At 47.6% G+C, this 20,708-nt stretch overlaps 2 protein-coding genes and 2 long non-coding RNA genes across 7 annotated transcripts in view; 2 read left to right on the top strand and 2 right to left on the bottom strand.

The window, feature by feature from the left end:
* Positions 1-2,272, bottom strand: part of MOGAT1 (monoacylglycerol O-acyltransferase 1) — a 37,187-nt gene extending 34,915 nt beyond the window's left edge. The window contains exon 1 of the mRNA XM_038585873.1: positions 2,096-2,272. Coding sequence (XP_038441801.1) covers positions 2,096-2,189 — 94 coding nt within the window. The 5' untranslated portion in view covers positions 2,190-2,272. The remainder of the gene's footprint in view (positions 1-2,095) is intronic.
* On the top strand, positions 1,044-10,125 carry LOC102151990. 2 transcript variants are annotated; one of them, XR_005385445.1, is made up of 3 exons: positions 1,044-1,215; positions 4,409-5,124; positions 8,968-10,125. It is a non-coding gene; the product is annotated as an uncharacterized LOC102151990 (long non-coding RNA). The 2 variants fall into 2 exon arrangements; XR_005385444.1 differs by lacking the exon at positions 1,044-1,215 and having other exon boundaries at positions 2,492-5,124.
* A 5,812-nt stretch (positions 10,126-15,937) lies between these two features.
* Positions 15,938-16,992, bottom strand: LOC119877917. The gene is made up of 2 exons (XR_005385437.1): positions 16,469-16,992; positions 15,938-16,357 (listed from the first exon to the last, which is right to left on the bottom strand). It is a non-coding gene; the product is annotated as an uncharacterized LOC119877917 (long non-coding RNA).
* Positions 16,767-20,708, top strand: part of FARSB (phenylalanyl-tRNA synthetase subunit beta) — a 69,225-nt gene continuing 65,283 nt past the window's right edge. For 2 of the 3 annotated variants that reach the window (XM_038585870.1, XM_038585869.1), the window contains exon 1: positions 16,767-17,048. In XM_038585870.1, the coding sequence (XP_038441798.1) occupies positions 16,991-17,048 (58 nt within the window). In that variant the 5' untranslated portion in view covers positions 16,767-16,990. The remainder of the gene's footprint in view (positions 17,049-20,708) is intronic. The other variant, XM_038585871.1, reaches the window with a different exon arrangement.

Raw genomic sequence — 20,708 nt, 5'->3', positions numbered from 1 at the left:
ACGAGGGCAGGAACCAACACCCGTTGCCTCAGAGCGTGGTTGTGAAGATTGCAGGGTTAAGAGCGTACGGCGCGGAGGGACCCGGCACACACCAGGCCCGCAGTGAGTGTGTTATGTCAATGCTCCTCTGCTCTAGTTCAAAATGGAGTGTGATGCTGGCACACTTGTGTCCACAGTCTGGCCTGGGAGGACTTAATGTGTTAACAGTTCGAAGTTCCTTTTTCAGTAAACCCGAGTCGTACACTAGGGTCACTTGGAGAGCCTGTGTTTACGCACACACATATATTTATATATTTACATAGATACACAAAATATTGAGGGACACCTGGGTCTCAGGCAAGTGTCTGCCTTCAGCTTAGGTCATGACCCTAGGGTCCTGAGATGGGGCCCTGCATGGGGCTCCCTGCTCAGCACGGAGTCTGCTACTCCCTCCCCTGCTCCTGCGCCCTCGCCGGTGGGCGCACCTGCCCTCTCTATCTCCCCCTCAAATAAATAAATAAAATCTTAAAAAAAAACCACATTTATGCATGGGCTCCATTCTCTAACAGATGAACGAGACCTTCTACGGACAGGGCCTAGGCATCTGAAATTTTTAGAAGCTCCTCCAGTGATTCTAATGTGAATGCAGGGTGGAGAGCCACTGACCTTAGGCATTCAAAATGTGAAACCTGGGACGCCCCCGGGGGGGCGGGGGGGGGGGTTCAGCGGTTGAGCATCTGTCTTTGGCTCAGGGCATGATCCTGGTCCCAGGATCGAGTCCTGCATTGGGCTCTGCGTCACGAGCTTGCTTCTCCCTCCATGTCTCTGCTTCTCTCTGTCTCTCAGGAATAAATAAAATCTTCAAAACAAAATTTGAAACCATTTCAAAAATGCAGAGGTCTACAGTGCGATGAGTTTATTACTGTTATCCCTGTGGCCTCTACGGCAGACGACCCATGACCTCATTGTGGCACACAAATGACGTTAGCCTTCAGAAGAGGGCAAGTTCCTGAGAATTCCTCCCTCGTTCATATCATCCCCCATTTACTCCAAGAGCTGAACAAACATGCAGGGGACAAAGCACCCAGGTCAAGCACCAGCTCCATCTAGTGACTGCCTCCTTCTAGATGGAGTTGACTCTGGAACCCACTAGAACACAGCCTGCAGTCCAGCTCTTTACATACAGAAGCCACCCGACCCCATCTGATATTTGGGGCAGCCCTTCCTTGTACAAAGGTACCTTTTTGCCCCGAGATGCTCCGGAACACGCAAAAGTTAGCGGTAGTAACTTGCGCTGCAGATAGACAGTGTCTGCCTTCTGTGGGGCTAGAGAGCAGCGCTGCGTGGCTGGGCTGGGTCCTGGTTACATCTGGGTGCGCCCACACGCCAGGCCTCACCTGGGTCTTGGTTACATCTGGGTGCACCCATGCGCCAGGCCTCACCAGGCTGTGTAACTGCCAGCCGAGCCGGCAGCTGTAGGTAAGGCCCGCAGCAGCTCAGCGCAGAGCAGCTGGCCCGCAGTGTGCGCTACCGGTGCACGCGGAGGGGGGCGGCAACCAGAAGGGGGGCCCGAGTGAGCTCGTGCACGCGGGGGAGCAACCAGAAGGGCCCCCCGAGTGAGCTCGTGCACGCGGGGGAGCAACCAGAAGGGGGGCCCGAGTGAGCTGGTGCACGCGGGGGAGCAACCAGAAGGGGGGCCCGAGTGAGCTCGTGCACGCGGGGGGAGCAACCAGAAGGGGGCCCCGAGTGAGCTCGTGCACGCGGGGGGAGCAACCAGAAGGGGGGCCCGAGTGAGCTGGTGCACGCGGGGGAGCAACCAGAAGGGGGCCCCGAGTGAGCTCGTGCACGCGGGGGAGCAACCAGAAGGGGGGCCCGAGTGAGCTCGTGCACGCGGGGGAGCAACCAGAAGGGGGCCCCGAGTGAGCTCGTGCACGCGGGGGAGCAACCAGAAGGGGAGCCCCGAGGGGGCGGGAGCTCCCCGCGACCTGCCCGCCCCGCCGTGCACCGAGGGAGGGCTGGAGGACCCGGGCGCGTCCTCGCACGGCGACCGTCGGCGAGGGCGGGACGGAGCCCGCGGAGTGGGGCGGGGTCCCGGGCGGCCGAGCGCGGTCCTTACCGAGCAGCAGGAAGGACAGGACCCACTGCAGCACCGCGGCCGTCTGCAGCCGCCGCGCCAGCGGGATGTGGAGCGGCGCAAACTCGACCTTCATGGTCCCGCGCGCGGGGGGACGGCGCGCTCTCGGGCGTCCGGCACCTGTGGCTCCGCGGCGCGGGGACCTGGGCCCGGGCGGGACAGACCCGGGAGGCGGGGAGGAGGCGGCGGCGGGGCCGGACTTCGGCGGGGGCGGGGGCGGGGGCGGGGGCTGGGGCTGCGGCTGAAGCTGCGGATCGCGCGCGCCCTGGGCGCATGGGCCGCGGCGCAGGTGGGCGCGCCGCTCTGGGCCGCCGGATGGCGAGAGGGGTCGGCGGGCGGCCTCGCGGGGGCCTGGGGCGCCCACCGGGACCTGCCCTCCGTTCTGCGGACCGATGGCCTCCAGCATCCGCCCTTAAACCCACCCCTTCCTCCGCACACCCTGCGGCAGGGGCAGGGGCAGGTGGAGGAGTCGCCCACCTGCTGGAAGGAGGCGCGGGGCCCCCTGCCGCGGGCGCAGAGCGAGCAGGGATCTGGCCTCCCGCTTGCGTACTCAATCCCCGCACGAGTCCTGGAAACTTGATTTATTCGGTTATTCAACAGCTGTTGACTGAATACCTACCGCTTGCCGGGAACTTTCCGGGCCCTGAGCCTAGTCACTCATTGATTCTGTTCTTAGAGTACAAATTATGGGCGGAGAGGAGCCTTAGGCAAAAATATCCACACGATTCGGCGTATCACTGCAAAGGGAAACCCTATGATCGAAGGAAGATTCTGGGACTTAGGCTGGAGATCAGGGCATTCTCTAAAGAAGTGACCTTGAGGTATCAAGGGGAATCTAGTTAACTGAGGGAGGGTCTAGGCAAGGAGAAGCACTTGTGTAAAGATCCTGTGGCTGAAATGGAAAGAAAACTAACCCACTGAGAGCTCCAGGAACAAGGAGGAGATTAGGATTGCAATGAGGCATAAATGGTGGTCAAAGGCCAGATCCTTGCGGGCCCTGTTTAGGATTCAACTCTTTATCCTAAAACTTGCCACTGAGAGGTTTCAGTTATGATGCTCTGAATAGATTCCGAATAGTTGCCCAATCCTTGTGAGCACCTGCTGCATTTTCTCTCATAAATACTACTTACCGCATAGTTGAACAACTCCAAGTGGCAGATGGCTGTCAAGTCATTGCTAGAAGGGATCTGGAATAGGGCAAAACAAAGTTGACTACCACCCCCACCACCATGCCCCTTTTTCCATCAACATTTGAATAGCAAGTTGGATTATACCAAGACAAGGTACTTCAAGGGAGTTGTTCCTGACTTTTTGTACGCAAAACTTGCTGATTAGAGGTTTGTTTTTTTCCTAGTTGAGTATTTGCTTTCTTCTTTTTAGACTTCTTCCCTGAACCTTCCCCCAGTGCTAGTGGGGTTACCAGGAAGGCACACTAAGATGCTCTGCAGAGCCCTTCACTCATCTTAGAGCAACCCTGCGAAATAAGCATTAGCTCATTTTACAGTTAATGAAATCCAGGCTCAAAGTCACACAACTGGAAGAGTGGAAAAGATTCAATTAGTTTTGTCTAAAACCCTGAGAGGAGAGGCACCTGGGGGACTCAGTTGGTTAAGCATCTGCCTTCGGCTCAGCTCCTGATCCCGGGGTTCTGGGATCAAGCCCCACCTCGGGCTCCCCACTCAGCAGGAAGCCTGCTTCTCCCTCTCCCTCTCTGGCTCTCTCGATTTGTCAAATAAACACAGTCTTTAAAAATAAAACCCAGAGAGGAGAGCCATACCTTCCTTAAATGAGTCTCACATGGGACGATCCATTATTGCGTGCTTGCTTTGCATCGGCCTTGCCCTCAGTGTGTTGATGACATGAGATTTAAGTATTTAAGACGTGGTTTCAGCCTTGAGCATTCATTCGTTGATTATTTTTGAAAAGGCTTCTTGGTGTAGGCAGGAGGTGGGAAGCAGGTTTGGGCTATAGCAGTAAGAAAGGTCTCTGTCCTCCTGGGGTTCACAGCCTCCTGGGAGAAACAGAAAATAACACATAGATGTAGAATGAAATGGGTGACAGTGCCTGAGGGAAGCGTGCCCGTTCCAGTCACAGGGAATAGCGAGCACCCCTTTAGAACAGATTGGAAGTAGTAAGGGTGGAAGTGGGCAGACGCTGAGGAGGCCATTGCAGGGAGTCGGGGATGGTGGTCTCCTGTGGTAGCTGAGGAGGCTAGAGGTGGACTTGGGATGTGCACGGGTGACATAATCAGTAGGATTGGTTGAATAATTGTATTTACGATTTCTTGGGTCATAGGAAAAGCAAGACATCCAGACTTCTAAACTGTGGAGTCCACTCTACTGAGTCATGCTCGTGTCACTTCCCCAGGCCCTCGGCTGGTAGAAGACAGCTGCTGTCCCCTAGCACAGCCCCACCAGGGCGCAGTCGGTGCAACAGCCTGTCACCGTTTCCAGCAACAATTAAATCACTCGCTCATTTGATATTCAACACGTGTCTGCATATGTATCGTGCCCCAGGATAGTACAGCTAAATGATGACTGGAGTTAAATGGTGAGCTCTAATTTATTAAGCCTTTCGAAATAACTCTTCTCGGATTTCCAGAACTACAACTAACATGAAAACACGAACCGTCAACATTATCTTTCCAAAGTCCGCATTTCGAGGGATGGGGAGCTGAGAGCAGAGAAGTGAAGTGATTTGCCCAAGAAAACCCAGCCAGTTACTGGAAATGGAACTAGCTGTCTTCGCAGCCACACTAAAACTGATGTGGAGAAGCAACATGGTATGCGATAACGGTTCCTAACTTTTACTCCAGCAGGCGAATTGTTTTCAGTCTTCAAAGAACTCCAACTGATTAAAGAAATCCAAGTGGATCCTTCTCTTATTGGAAAAGAAGGTGGGGTTTCCCCATCTTCCTAGCATCTCCCTCCTTCCCAGAGCGACTGTATTTGTAGCAAGATGGAATTGACATTGAACAGTTCCAGCAGCTCTGAGGGGTCGGCAAAACCCAGGTTGGAAGCCACCGCTTATTTTGCCCTTTTGTGTGTGTGTGTGGGATGCTAATATTTGGAGAAGTACAAAGTCTGAATGGGGTTGCAGCTAAAAAACCATATATGTCAGTGTTGCTGAGTGCTTACTGCCTCGGAAGCACTGTGCTCAGGCTTTATGATGCTACGTCTGATGTCAACCCCTCAAGAGCTCTCCAGTTTAGATACTATTCTTCTTTACTGGTGAAGGACTTGAAACCACAAGTGAAACGAATGGTTCACCTCGTAAGTGGTAGAACTAAGTGCCTGTGTTTTGAAAATAGGTTTGTCGATTTCCAGAGCCTGAGCACCAGTGCTGTTTCTTAAATGATAGCAATGAGGAAGGGAGAGAATGGCATTGAAAAGGAGAAAGCATGGAATAGTGAGCAAAAGAATTCAGGGGACCAATGTGTCATAGTTTGGGTGGGGTCTAGTTATTCATTCAGTCAACAAATATTTACCAACCACATACTGTGGGTTTGGCATCGGGTATATGTGAGTTAATAAAACATACATTTTCAAAAATTCAACAAAAATATATCAAACAATTGTGCTGTGGCAACTTCTCAGGAGATCATGGGGATAGGAAGTCAACATTGTCCCGCTTGGAGGTCTGGGCTTCCAACTAGGCAAGGTTCCTTTTTCTAGGTTTCAGCTCTAGTTAAGGAGTAAGGGGATGACGGTTGAGATTGCCTCACAGGTTACAAAACCTACCCATGGAAATGACTACTTTAAAATCACTTCCTTGTTTTAATTTTTTTTTTCCTGTGCATTTCGAGACAGGTAATTTCTACTAACAGGAAGAGAATATTGTGCCACAACATGACATTTTACTGTAGCCTAAGCTTAATATGTTCCTGTTTTTAAATTGAAAAGGAAATCGTATTCTTCCTGGATTGAGAGTTCTGAGAGGGGATAGTTTAGGACAAAGGTCACTGTTTCAGTTTTCATAAGGTACATTCATCATAAAGGTAAATATTCTCTCTCTCTCTCTCTCTCTCTCTCTCTCATATTCATGAAACTCAAACATCATGATTACCGTAATTCATTGAGAGTGACCAGCTCTGGCTAACATCAATAGAAGGCCATCATAATGGTCATTTCTATGGAATGTCCTTCAAGAAGTTCTGTTTTTAACACTCTTTTGAACTAAGTTCAAGAAACTTGGCCTTCTGTTTTATTTCCTCTCTATTTTATCAATCTGACACGGCAGAGCTGCAGGAGTCTTCCCAAGATATTGAGACTTGGTAGCCACCCAGATTTCTCTTCTCGTGATCCTCACCCACACTTTTATTTTCAGTTGGTCTTGAAACCTACTTGAGATTCCAGCAACCCAAGTGAGGGAGGAATGAGGAGAAAGATACTGGAAAGGTCTACTGCTACCAACTGGGGCAAGGGCCAGCTCTTGAAAGAGGCAGTCAGCAGTGTCCAACTGAAGTGTCCTTGGAGGTATAGCACAGTAGGCTCCACCACTCCCAGTTTCCAAGAAGGTCCAACCCAGTGGGTGGGCTTGCACTCATGGTTGTATCTTTCTGGTTGCTTATGGCTACTTGGCACATGACCTGTTAATTCTTCTAGTCTACTGTTATTTATTTTTTCTTTAGACACATGCCATTTCCCCAGTCTTGCTATCATTGCTTCCTTCGGTCATTGCAGCCTCCTAACTAGGCTCCTTGCCTTGAGTTTTGCCTTCTGAACTAAGACCCCTAATTCCTTCTCCATAATATACCCAAAGTGATCTTCCCAAAAAATTCATCAGTCATGTGATTTGTCTGCTTAAAATCTTTGAATTTCTTCTCAATGTTCTTAAGATAAAGTCCAAACTCTTTAATATAGTTTGGGGTCCTGCATTGCAGGGCACCTGCTTACCTCCTGAGTCTTGGGTATAACCCTCCACGTCTCACACTTAATCCATCTGAACTTCATTCAGTTGAGCAACCAAATTTCAGGAAGAGGAGGGCGACACCTGGGTCTTAAGAATAGCCCTGTAGGGCAGCCCTGGTGGCTCAGTGGTTTAGCACCACCTTCAGTCCAGGGCGTGGTCCTGGAGACCTGGGATCAAGTCCCACATTGGGCTCCCTGCATGGAGCCTGCTTCTCCCTCTGCCTGTGTCTCTGCCTCTCATGAATAAATAAATAAAATCTTTTTAAAAAATTAAAAAAAAGAATAGCCCTTTACATGCTTCTAGGTTTCTCTCTACTATCTCTTCTCTTGGTGTCAGTAGCATTTTATCTCACCAGCAGATGAGTTTCTCTGAGTAGTGGGAAACACAGCCGCCAACGGCTCCAGATTTGTCCCTTACTGTTTCCACCATCGAATAATATGGAACTCAAGTTCCCAGTGGTCCCAGGTCCAGGTTGGATCAGTGTTTACCCCTGTTACACTTGCATGAGATGCAGGGTTCCATTGCTGTAGCATGGTGACTCAAAAGTTGTGCATGCTGGGCAGGTTATCCCAAGTTAGAAGAGACAAGTGAAGGAGGAGTTAGGTCAAGTGAAGTGTTTCTGACCTGGGTGACTTGGTGGATGGTGGTGACTTTGAGAAGGGTAGGAAGCACACCAGGAAGAGTAAGTTTAGGGGTAAGGAGAAAGTTCAGTGTTTGAGTATGACATGCCAGCCTGTTGGACATCCAGGTGCAGATGTTCAGAAGTTGATAAGAAGGGGATCCCTGGGTGGCACAGCGGTTTAGCACCTGCCTTTGGCCCGGGGCGCGATCCTGGAGTCCCGGGATCGAATCCCACGTCGGGCTCCCGGTGCATGGAGTCCTGCTTCTCCCTCTGCCTATGTCTCTGCCTCTCTCTCTCTCTCTCTCTCTCTGTGACTATCATAAATAAATAAAAATTAAAAAAAAAAAGAAGTTGGTAAGAAATGTGCACAAAAGAAAGAGATGAGCTGGAGGTTAGGATGGGCACCATCTGTGTTTCGGTAGTAACAGAAGCTGAGACTGGGGAAAAGATCACCAGACATCACTCCAGAGGGTATCCTACAGTGAAGGTGGGGGAAGGGTGGTATCAGAGTTAGAAGAAGCTTTGGGAGTTAATATTTATCAAGTGACAGAACCTTACATGAACTATTCTTAAAATTCACATTCTATGGTATTTCTATGGTGTACATGTTATTATTACCTTCATTTTACAAGGAACTGAGGCTTATCAGTAATTAGTCCAAGGTCTCAGTCAGCAGTTAATACAAGGTTTTAATCTGTTACTAACTTACAGAAGAACTCTTACCACTACCGTGTATTTTCTCTCACAGAGCAAGGATAGAAAAATCCAGGGAGCTAAATAGAGGAGTCCAGAGTCAGGAAAACTAATTTCGAGAATGAGGAGATGCTAATAATATCAAGTGTCTATCAAGTTCATTTTTAAAATACAATTTAAAACAACCATTGGTTTGACAATTGGGAAGTCAGTACTGGTCAACCTGACTCTTGGCAGGTCTAGCAGACCTTCCTGGTTCCAGATAGATCCATCAGTAGAAACCCAAGAAGAATGATGGGCTTTGGTCACTTTCTAAAAGTTTCAGGGTAATCTACAAAGGAGTTCGAGTGTCCTGGAAATTTATAGGAAAGACATACAAGTTTTTAGCCAGAACAGGACCAGTGTTGGATATACTGCAAATAAAACAAGGGCCGTCATGGTGAATTGTATCGTCTATTGCCTGAGCTTACAGCCCTGTCTTATCCTCCTGGAGGATCATCAGCCCAAATTTTACTTAATACCAAGCTTACTTAAGCTTAATACCAGAGCAAATTTATAGTCTCAGATCACTGGGTTGTTACCTTGAGTATAAATATCTAACAATTTACCGGTTTCAAATTGTTTCCAGGTACTTTACCCTCACTCAGCCATCCGCTGAGGTTCTGTTTCCATTTTATGGATGAGGAACCTGAGGCTGAGAATGGACAATATTTGTTTTTGGCGTACCACTGCCTGCTGCCAGAGTGTGGAAGGTCGCTAGACCCAGGACTGCATCTTTAGGATCGATGTTGAGAGGATTTCAGACGTCGTAACATCTCTCGTCCAATTGCTGCCCGACTCATAAGCATTCCAGGAAGGTGGTCCAATCCTTTCAGAAGCTTTCACTTTGTACAATACATTTTACAGGAAAAAACAATCGTGGTCGCACAGCTGGATGCAGGATGTCATCTCACGTAGTCCTAAACTAGCTGGATTGTCTACACGTGTGTGAGTAGGCAGGGGAATGGCCCACGATTGTTTTATAATAAACTTGGTTTTTTTCCCCTCATAACAGAAGTATTCTTGCTAATTACAATTCTGTTAAAAACAAAAGGTACAATAAAGGAAATAATCTCACCATCTGAAGATAACCCTTGTTAAGAAAAATGTTAATAGGAAGAAAACATTTAAAGAAAAAAAACTCTGAAGCACTAAGATAACCACCATTAACACTTTGGTATATATCATGCCAGCTGTTTTGTTTCTTCACACTCACATACATGACGTGCATTTAAAAAAATAAATTGATCACTTTAAGTCTATTGTCTAATAACTTGTTTTCAGATAATGTAGACTTTTTTCCATGTTAAAAAAATGTAGTTCTCCAATACTGTTTTTAATGCTTACACACTATTCTATTGTACAGCGGTATCAGACTTTATTTAATCCAGCCCATATTGTTGGACATTTAGGTCATTTCAAGATTTTTTTATATTACAAGCAGAAGAATATTTGCTTACTTCCCTTAAAATACTTCCAAGAGTGGAATTTCAGGATCCAAGAGAATGCATATTTAAAATTTTGATTCAGACTGTCAAACTACTATTTATATTTCGGACTGGTATGTGTAAGGGTGGCTGCTTCCTACATTGTTGCCAACACAAGGTGGTGTCACTTATCTCTTTAACCTCTGCCCGGGTTTTTGGAGAAAATATCTCTGCCTTCATTATGGTTTTATTCGCATTTCTGTCTCCCTCCCCACACTTTGTCTTTGTTTTTGTTTGTATTAATAAATTGGTTGTTCATTTCCTTTGCCCATTTATTCCTATTGAAGTATCTGTTTTAAAAAATATGCCTTAAGGAAACAACCCAGGTATCTGTTGGCTGATGAATGGACAGGGCATATGTGGCATATGTATCTGTGTGTGTATATAATGTATACACATAATATTCCATTGTATATGTATGTGTATATATATAGGCAATTGGGAAGTCTACACACACATACATGCACAATGGAATATATATATATATATACACACATACACATATCCATACATATACAGAATGGAATATTAGCCATAAAGAATGTAATCTTGCCATTTTGTAACGATGTGGATGGAACTAGAGAGAGGATGGTAAGCAAAATATGTCAAAGACAAATACCATGTGATTTCACTCATAGGTAGAATTTAAGAAAAACAAATGAGCAAAGGGGGAAAAAGAGGCAAACCAAGAAACAGACTCTTAACGGTAGAGAAAAAAACAGATGGTTACTGGAGGGGAGGTGGGTGGAGGGATGGGTGAAACAGGTAATGGGGATGAAGGAGTGAACTTGTGATGAGCATATGTATGGTAGGGAAGTGCTGAATCACTGTATTGTACACCTGAAACTAATATTACATTGTTTAATAACTGGAATTTAAATAAAAACATAAAATACACCAAGCATTTCTATCACTAAAACAAAACCTCAGGGACACCTGGCTGGCTCTGCTGGTGGAGCGTGCAACTCTTGCTCTCAGGGCTGTGAGTTGAACTCCATGTTGGGTGTAGAGATTACTTAAAAATAAAATCTTTAAGAAAAAAATACTTCATATATTTACTGAGTCTCGGCTCTGTGCCAGTCACTGTTTGAGGCTCCTGGCGTATATTAGTGAACAAAACATGAGCATCTCTGCCCTATGGAACTTCTGTTTTAGCAGGGAGAGATGTTTATATCTAATAAGCATAATAAATTGCATATTCAGGGGTAGATCTGAGAAGACTTGTATGAACAGAGGGAGCTCTCCTTGTAGGAGGCTGAGGACAAGGACATTCTGGCAGAGGGAAATGCTGGATCAGGGGCTCTGAGGTGGGTCACTGGCATGTTCAAAAACACATGCAGTCTGTTCTTGGATAGAAAGTTCCTGGGGCTCCTGGGTGGCTCAGTGGTTGAGTGTCTGCCTTAGGCTCAGGTCGTGATCCCAGGGCCCTGGGATCAAGTCCCACATCGGGCTTGTCACGGGGAGACTGTTTCTCCCTCTGCCTAGGTCTCTCATGAATAAAGACATAAAATCTTAAAAAAAAAAAAGTTCCTTAAATTAATCCATACATTACAGTTGATTCCTAATAAAATAGCCCAAAAGTTTTTTGGAACCTGACAAAATTCTGAAGCGTATCTAGAAAAATTAACATGAGAGGTAGGGAATTTTTGCAAGAGAAAGCAATGGGTGTTGACAACACTGACTCCATCTCTGGCCCTTCATTCTGTTCATGTCCGCCCAATGACCTCCCTCGAGCCACCTTGGAAGTTGACATGAGCCGTGAGCCAAGTATGCAGGAAGGCTCGTGATCCTCCCTGAAGTGCAGAGGCACCGCTGGACGGAGGGGGCGGAGATGACTCGAGGTGACTAGGAGAGCGTCCCTGGTGCACAGATGGCAGCACTTTAGATAACTGCCTTCTGACCTCATCTCCACCGTGTCCCTTGCTCTGTAAAAGCTGTGGCTGAAGGCCCTGGGGGCAGCACTACAAAATGCAAAGGTGAAGTCGGGAAAGGAATAGCAAGTACAATACAATCCGGCTCTCAACTTACTGCTTCTGGTGTTAATATTAGCCCAACTACACTGTTTGCCTTTGTAAGATAGATAAGGGAAGACAAATCCTGGAGTCAACTTTAGCTATGCAAATAAACCTTGTAATGTTCTAACAGCACTGATGAAAAAGTTTTCTTTCTAAAATTATTTTTACGGAATCAACTGAGAGCCGGTGCACTTTTTACAACCTTCCTGCCAAAAAGCGGAGGCAACAATAAAACATTTTAACTTTAAATTATTAAGCCAAAATTTTTTTTTTAAAGATTTATTTATGATAGACACAGAGAGAGGCAGAGACACAGGAGGAGGGAGAAGCAGGCTCCATGCAGGGAGCCCGACGTGGGACTCGATCCCGGGTCTCCAGGATCGCGCCCTGGGCCAAAGGCAAGCGCCAAACCACTGAGCCACCCAGGGATCCCTTAAGTCAGAAGTTGTTGAAGAAAGTTTTATTTATTTATTTATTTATTTATTTATTTATTTATTTATTTATTTATTCATTCATTCATTCATTCATTCATTCATTCATTCATTCATTATAGTCACCACACACACACAGAGAGAGAGAGAGAGAGAGAGAGAGAGAGAGGCAGAGACACAGGCTCCATGCACCGGGAGCCCGACGTGGGACTCGATCCCGGGTCTCCAGGATCGCACCCTGGGCCAAAGGCAGGTGCCAAACCGCTGCGCCACCCAGGGATCCCCTGAAGAAAGCATTTAAATAAATCTACAGTTCTGGAAAATATCAAATATGGTTTAGAAAACTGTTGATAAGGAGTTGGGTAATTCATTTGATTCCAAACTTTTAATCATTTAAAAGGAGGAGGACTGCTGCCGCTGGGATTGCTTGCTCGACTCCCCTGGTTCCCAGAAAGGTACCCTGAATAAAACCTGATGGATATGGATAGCTTCGTTATTTGTTAAAGTGCCTTCTTGGCCTGGGGAATACTGACCCTCCTTCACCTTCTAACACTTATGATACATTAACCCTTACAAATATTAAAATGCATTATAAAGCTGTAATAACTAGAACTTAGGTACTGGTAATGAGAAAATTCAGCAGAACACCTAAATGTGTAAAGAAATGTAATATATGCTGATGAGCACTGGGTGTTATACACAACTGACAAGCAGCTGACCTACATCTGAAACTAATGATGTACTATATGTTGGCTAATTGAATTAAAATCTTTAAAAAAAGAAACGTAATATGGGTTAAAGAAGTTATTTCACATCTGTGGGGAAACAGAATCTTAGCAAATTGTGTTGGGTTAACTACACTGCTGTTTGAAAACAAGGCTGGTTTACTCACTTGCTCTGAAACGTAAATAAATTGAACAAAGCCTTGAAAAAAAAAATCCAAGCCCTTTAAGAAGCACACATGATTTTTATGAAACATCCTTGAGGCGGTGAAAGACTGTATAAAATGTAACCTAAAGCCCAGAATCTATAAAGCAAGAGAATTAGGAGACTAAAACGTTTTTTTAAAAAAGGTCTTTCTGAAAAAAATAAAATCAAATGTCAACTATTCCTATTGTTAAAGGCCCCATGCATTTGTCCCCCTTCATCCCCAAAAAAGTGCCACATTCTTGTCTCTTGCTTTCATTTTTAATTTCTTTCCTGTCTTGTTAATTTTCACCATACTCCCCATTTGCTTCCACGTGGATGGAACTGGAGGGTATGCTGCTGAGTGAAGTAAGTCAATCGGAGAAGGACAAACATTATATGGTCTCATTCATTTGGGAAATGTAAAAAATAGTGACAGGTAATAAAGGGGAAAGGCGAGAAAATGAGTAGGAAATATCAGAGAGGGAGACAGAAGAGACAGAGAGACACCTAACTCTGGGAAATGAACAAGGGGTGGTGGAAGGGAGGTGGGTGGGGTGTTGGGGTGACTGGGTGATGGGCACTGGGGGGCGGGACACTTGACGGGATGAGCACTAGGTGATATATGTTGGCAAATTGAACTCCAATAAAACATACAAAACTTCCTTAAAATATGCCCATGAAGGTCTGCTAGGTAAAATAGAACCTTTCCAGTAATTTTTTCTTTTTTAAGATTTTACTAATTAGAATGTGAGTGCGGGAGAGAGCCAGCCTGAGCAAGGAGGGGCAAGTGCAGAGGGAGAGGCAGCCTTCCTCGCAGAGCTGGGGCTCCATCCCAGGCCCCTTGGGATCATGACCTGAGCCAAAGGTAGACACCTAACCTACTGAACCACCCAGGCACCCCTAGAACATTACCCATATTTTTGAAATGCTTTTGAAATACGCCCAGGCTACATCTGTTCTATTCCACTCCAAACTACTCTTATTTCCATCCATTTTTTTTTTTTTTTTAGTTTTACCATCTATTTATGCATGCCTTAACAATATACTCCCTAGGCTAGCCTGTTTTTCATTTTTATATCCATGACACCATACTGTCTACATGCTTCTGTGATTCACTTTTCTCAAAATTCTATTTCTATGACTTATCCAAGTTTATACATACAGCTGTAGTTCATCTGCACAGCTGCATGGTGTTTCGTTGTGTGGATTTATCCTAATTTTGCGTACTAGCATTGATGGATGTTGGGTTGTTTCCAGTTTTTGTTTTTTTAATCTTTTTAAATTTTTTTAAAATTTTTTTATTTTTTATTTTATTATTTTTTTAAATTTATGATAGGCACGCAGTGAGAAAGAGAGAGAGAGAGGCAGAGACACAGGCAGAGGGAGAAGCAGGCTCCATGCACCGGGAGCCCGACGTGGGATTCGATCCCCCGTCTCCAGGATCGCGCCCTGGGCCAAAGGCAGGCGCCAAACCGCTGCGCCACCCAGGGATCCCTGTTTTTGTTTTTTTAAATAAAGAAGTGTGACCTTGAACATTTTTATTCGCTCTCCTAGGGCACATGGGTAAGAGTTTCTCTGGGGAATATTCCTGGGAGTGTAACGGTAGTCAAATACGCACATGTTCTGCCTTTCTAAGTAAGGCATCTTTTCCACATATTTTCCAAAGTGATTGCATCAATTTATACTCTCGATTCCTGCCAACATTTGGTTTGGTCAGACTTCCATGGTTTTACTGATCTGGTAGGTATGGAAATGTATTTTATTATGATTTTAACTTGCCTTTCCCTAATTTCTAATGCAAGGAGAACTTTATTCATGCGGATTGGCCAGCCTATCTTTCATTTCTAGGAAACGCCACCATCTCCTTCCTGCTCCCCAGCTGGCCCTACAACGCATTTTGTGATATACTAGCTCAGTGTTTTCCAAATATTTTTCCTATCAGTCAGCTGAGCACTTGTGAGGAGGACTTGTGGTCCAGTTTCCTCTTTTCCATTAGAATCCTCTAAATGTTCAGTCCTGGAGCAGGTTAAAGATGAAAAGCAGGATGCCTGTGCTGGGCGTTATGGGGAGAGGAGAAGAGAAGGCCCTGGTGGTTTGAGGCAAGCAGGAAACCGACCAGGAGGGTAGATGACGGACAGCTGCCGGATTTCGAGGTCCTCCGTGGTAAGAACTGTGTTAATGACCTATGAGCATTTGTAATCCTTAGGATAATCCTCTAAGGTGTAGGTTATCCCTGCTTTATAAATAAGGCAAATGAGGTTCAGCAGTAACAGAACACTTTGGCCTGCCCAGCAGAGAGCAGGTCAGCGAGCAATAATGAAGGAGGGCCTGTATTCACCGAGAGCTGAGTACCCGTTTGGCAGATTTTATTGGGCAGCGGGGATGTTTGCCACTGACTGGGCCCCTGCCGATCTGTCATGTTGGGCACTGGGAAGGGATTGCCTGCAGTCATGGGGGGAAGCTAATCTAGTGAAAGCCTGCCTGAATGGTAGTCGGAGAGCCTAAGTGCCACCCACCTCCTGCCCTCACCTGAATAGCTTCGGAGGCCTCCCTCCCTGTAGGGTGGAAAGAGGGGCAGGTCTCCCCCATGAAACTGCCTCAGCTCTGCCTCGAGGGTTGGGTACCGCAGTGCTTGTGCCTCAGTCTCACCAGCGGGAAAATGGGAATAACGATCACCTGCATTGGCGTATTTCCTGTAACAAATAATCACAAACGTGGCGGGTTAAAACAAGTTTATTCTGTCGCGGTTGGGGAGGTCGGAAGTCCAAAATCCCACCGGTCCGCTCCAGAGGTCAGCGGAGAATCCTTTATTGCCTCTTCCGTGTCGCGGGGCTGCTGGCATTCCTCGACTTGTAGCGACATCATCATCATCCTCTCTGCCCTCTGGGGTACACTGTTCCTCTTCTGTTTCTATCAAATGTCCATCTGCCTCCGTCTTCAGAGGATGCACGTGGCTGCACGGAGGGCCCGTTCTGTTAATCCAGGATAATCCATGCGCAGATCTTTAATCTGCAAAGACTGTTTCCAAGCGAGGTAACATTTGCAGGGGCCTGGGCGGGGGGAGGGGCACCGAGCCTCTTACGTTCAGGGCGGTCCGAGGAAATCTGCTAATGCGGCCAGAGGGCGGAGCACGGCACCTGCCAGCAGACAGCACTGTCTAAAATCAGTTTTTCCCCTTCTAAAAAGGCGTCTAAGGAAGCCTCCTGTAAAAGGCTGCCGCTAAGCTGAAACCCAGGTGTAAGACTTACAAGGACACAGGGAGGCTGCATGTAAGCGCGGAGGATGAGGCCCACGCTGCAGAGCGCCGGACCCTGCGGCTCCCGGAGCTCAGGTGCGCGCAGGCTCTCCCCAGGGATGCCCCAGGCCACGCCCACCCGCCCGCCTCCCGGAGAGGACGCTCCGCCCCCAGGCCCCGCCCCCGACGTGCCGTCCCTTGTGCCCCGCCCACTAGCGTGGCGTCCTCCGCCCTTAGCGGGTTAGCCGCGTGAGGGCCTTTGCAGTCTGGCCCTTCTCCTGCCTGTCGAGTCGTAGCACATTCTATCCGATTTCGTCTCCTTTCTGAGCCTGCACGTCATTCATACAACACAGATGGATCTTTAGCGTTTCATTGTGACAATCTGCTTGCCTCCAGGTGAAAAACGAGGCAGAAGCAACTGGAAGAAGACCGGCAATATCGAAGACAGCCCGGCGGGAGGGCGCCGGGGTCCTAGGCGCCCCGGGAAGGAGCCCCGGCGGGTTCAGGGCGCAGGCGCAGTGGGGCCTGACTCGCCATGCCGACTGTCAGCGTGAAGCGGGATCTGCTCTTCCAAGCCCTGGGCCGGAACTACAGTGAGTGCCGGGCCGGGTCCTGGCTCTGTGTGTCCCGCGGAGGCCGGGGCGCCTCGCCGCGGTGTGTGCGGCGGCGCGTCCCGGGGCACCTGCGTGCTGTGCCTGTGCCCGTGCCCCGGGCGGGGGCGGGGGCGGGGAGGAGCAGCCCCGGGCGCGTTCCCGGTGCGGCGAGGAGGCTCTGCAGAGGCTCCGTCCGTCTCGTTAGGGATCTTCCTTCCTCCTGGGACCCGGAGGGAGAGGCAGGCTCCCTGCGGGGCCCCTGATGCGGGACCCGCGCAGGAGGCAGGAGCCCCGGGAACTCGGCCCACGAGGCGGGGGCGGAGGGTGCAGCCGCCCGCGACGCCGCTGCCCTGTCGCTCCCTCCCGGCCGTGTGCCCGGCCCTGCTCTGGGCGCTCGGGGACCCCGCGGCGCGTGACCCAGGAGGCGGCCGGCGGGGACTAACCACGTTGGTAAAACGGTTCTGGGCTGTTATCAGGACCACGGCCGGGGCACCTGGCGGAGCCCAGCGACCGGCACGCTTTGCTGGGCGGGGTCTCCCCTTCGGTTCTGGAAACCACCCCAATTCAGAAAGGGAGCACATGGGAAGCGCGGCTACCGGGGACCCTGCGGCTGCAGCCGTGGAGACCGGGTCTGCTTCGCATGGTCCTTCCTCGGCCTATGCAAGGGCCGTGGCAGCTGGTGCCCGACAGGCATTGATGGCTTCTAGGGTTTAGCATGGTAGCGGAGTCCCAGGCGGGTTCTCAGCGTGTGACCTGAAAATAGTATTTATGTATGACCCAGAGAGAGGCAGAGACACAGGCAGAGGGAGAAGCAGGCTCCCTGCGGGGAGCCCGATGCGGGACTCGATCCCGTGTCCCCAGGATCAGGCCCTGGGCCGCAGGCAGACGCTCCACCCCTGGGCACCCGGGCGCCCCAAATAGCTTTTTTTTTTTTTTTTTAATTATTTATTTTTTTCCCTAAATAGCTTTTATAACGTTTCTGAAGGTGTACATTTAGGTGCTACGTATTCCTGAAGCATTCATTATTCCTTGCAGGTATTCTGCTGTGAGTCCCTGAATACTCTAGACCTCTGAATTTAGCTCTAATTTCCTACACTTCTTATCGTATGATATGCTTAATCATTGTGCATATTTATATTTCTTAACCCATTCCTGTAAATCGCATTCTCCTCTCCATAATGGTGTATGCCTGAGTCGCACAAGACAGTTGTGGCAAATACTTGTTCAAGACCTCCGTGATCAGCTACCACCCAAGTATCTATTTCTGGGAGAGTAAATACCGTAGGTTTTTTTTTTCTTCTTTTTTTTTTTTTGTTTTTTTTTTTTTTCAAATGGTAAGACTTGGGGATCCCTGGCTCAGCGGTTGAGCGTCTGCCTTTGGCCCAGGATCGAGTCCCACATGGGGCTCCCCGTAGGGAGCCTGCTTCTCCCTCTCCCTCTGCCTCTCTCTGTGTGTGTCTCTCATGAATAAATAAATAAATCTTTTAAAAAAATGGTGATGTTTTTAGGTATATTCTCCAGCTGCCCCCTCCTTTTTTTTTTTTTTTTTTTGTCTTATTGAGAACCATCAGGCAAGCTTGATTTTTTTTTTTTTTTTCCTCCTCCCCCCTCCAAGTATCCATCAGCTACTGACTTTAAAATTTCAGGCAGAAAGATTGATACTGAGATTTACTTAAGACAGATCAGAAATAATCATTAGTTAATGTCATGTGTTCTCTCTTGAAACCTTTGATTTAATTGGGTTAAGGTTAAAGTTGAAAAGCATGTTTAGCCAAGTATCTAGTTTCCAAGTAGTATGGGTCTGTCTTCTTACCCTGTTTTTTTTTTTTTGTCTTTATTTTCAGATAATACCTCATTCACTCTTTTGTACCCCCCTTTTCTTCAGTCCCTCCAAGGTTTGCTTTTTGTCCTAAATTCCATTGTTACTACCAGTCACTGGCTTCCCCTTCATCTCTACTTATATGGGATATTTCTGAGGTGCTTTTGTTCTGGTCATTTTGCTTTTTGGGGGCAGTTTTATCTCTTTAGTCTACCTTTTAAATCACCTTTCTGCTCAGGTGTTTTCCTCTTGCCACTTTTTTCTTGTTAACTGATTTGTGATCGCTGTTCAATTCCAGTCCTGCTCTGCCTGGATGTGATTGCTGACAGTACTGCCAGAGCCACCTGTGCCAAGTCTGGCCCTCTTGAGGCCTAAATGGGGTTGGAGAATGTAATTCCACGTTCACTCAAGCACTTGTGGGCAGGCCTGTGCTCCTTGCACATTCTTGATCAGAGACTTCAGTGCCTCCCACCTTGATGTCTCCCTAGGATGCTTACAGTATGGTGGCTTATTTGTCCCAGAGTGAGAGGTCTCAAGAGAGCAGGGAATTGAGTGTTCAGAGTGATGTCTCAGAAGTGACATGCCATCCCTTCCAATGTTCTTTGGGTCACACAGACTGATTCAGCACAGTGTGGAGAGGGCCTGCACAGGGGAGTGAATACCAGGAGGCAGGTAGTTTTATTTTATTTATTTATTTTTATTTTTATTTTTATTTTGGAGGCAGGTAGTTTTACAGGCTGGCTACCAGCCTGCCCTTGGCCCCCAGTGACTTCTGTTCCTCCCACATGAAAATCTGCTCACTCGTTCCCAAGGATTCCAGAAGTGTCATCCATTACAGCAACAGCTCAAAATCCAGAATCTCCCCTGAATTGGGCCCAGGTGTGGTTGAGGCTCTTCAGGTGTAGTTCCTTAAGTACAGCTGCTTGAATAGTTACTCTTGATTTCAGAGACTAAAGAGACACGTGATAACCCCCCCCCCCCCCCCCCGCCCCCCCGTCCTCCCATCCAGTGGTGAGACAGGCATAGGGTAAGAACTATACATAGTCCTTTTCAAAAGGGAAAATGGGAAACACAGAGGAGCCCTCGGTCCATGGCAGTTCTGAAATTGAGCTGGCACTTGTTGGACCTTCTTGAATAGTAGGACTCAAGGCCTGGGATCATCGTCCGTGGCTTTTAGTCGGATTCTAGGTTCTTGGTTGTGCTGAGTGACTTAATTATTTTGGTGAAAGAAGGCAGGTGCTTTACATCGAATTAGTTTTTTCAGTCTGTTACTTGTTAATGGAATTTTGGTGGTTTGAAGACTTCATTTTGTTCTGTCCCTTTCAGTTCAGGCTTACAATGTTCCTGCCTATGTATTTCCTTATTGGATTTTGCTAGTTTCCATTTCATTAGCAAATAGCCACACCACTCACAAATCTCTGAAATAAGGGGTTTTGTACCTTGGGCTTTTGCTGATACAGTGACCTTGATTAAATTCAGCTGTGCATGGGGCACCTGGGTGGCTCAGTTAAAAATCTGCCTTGGGCTCAGGTCATGACCCCAGAGTCCTGGGATCGAGCAACACGTCAGGCTCCTTGCCCAGTGGGGCTCTGCTTCTCCCTCTCTCTCTGCTTCCCCCCCCCCTCACTTGTGTTCTCTCAAGTAAATAAAATCTTTGAAAAATAAACTCAGTTGTGTGACTGAATTTGTGAGGCACATCCTTATAGTGCCTTTTATCTGAGTGAATAGTACTTTTCATCTTATCGAAGATTTTCCAAAATCTTAAGATTTTGCAATTATATCCTTGATTTCATCTTTGGAACGTTCTTTCCTGGCAATGCCGTGGATTTACTCTTTGCTTA

This window comes from Canis lupus, chromosome 37 (assembly GCF_011100685.1).
Source record: "Canis lupus familiaris isolate Mischka breed German Shepherd chromosome 37, alternate assembly UU_Cfam_GSD_1.0, whole genome shotgun sequence".
In the NCBI taxonomy this organism is placed as follows: domain Eukaryota; kingdom Metazoa; phylum Chordata; class Mammalia; order Carnivora; family Canidae; genus Canis; species Canis lupus.
The sequence above is the reverse complement of the archived record's forward strand: the minus strand, read 5'-3'. Positions and strand labels throughout refer to the sequence as shown.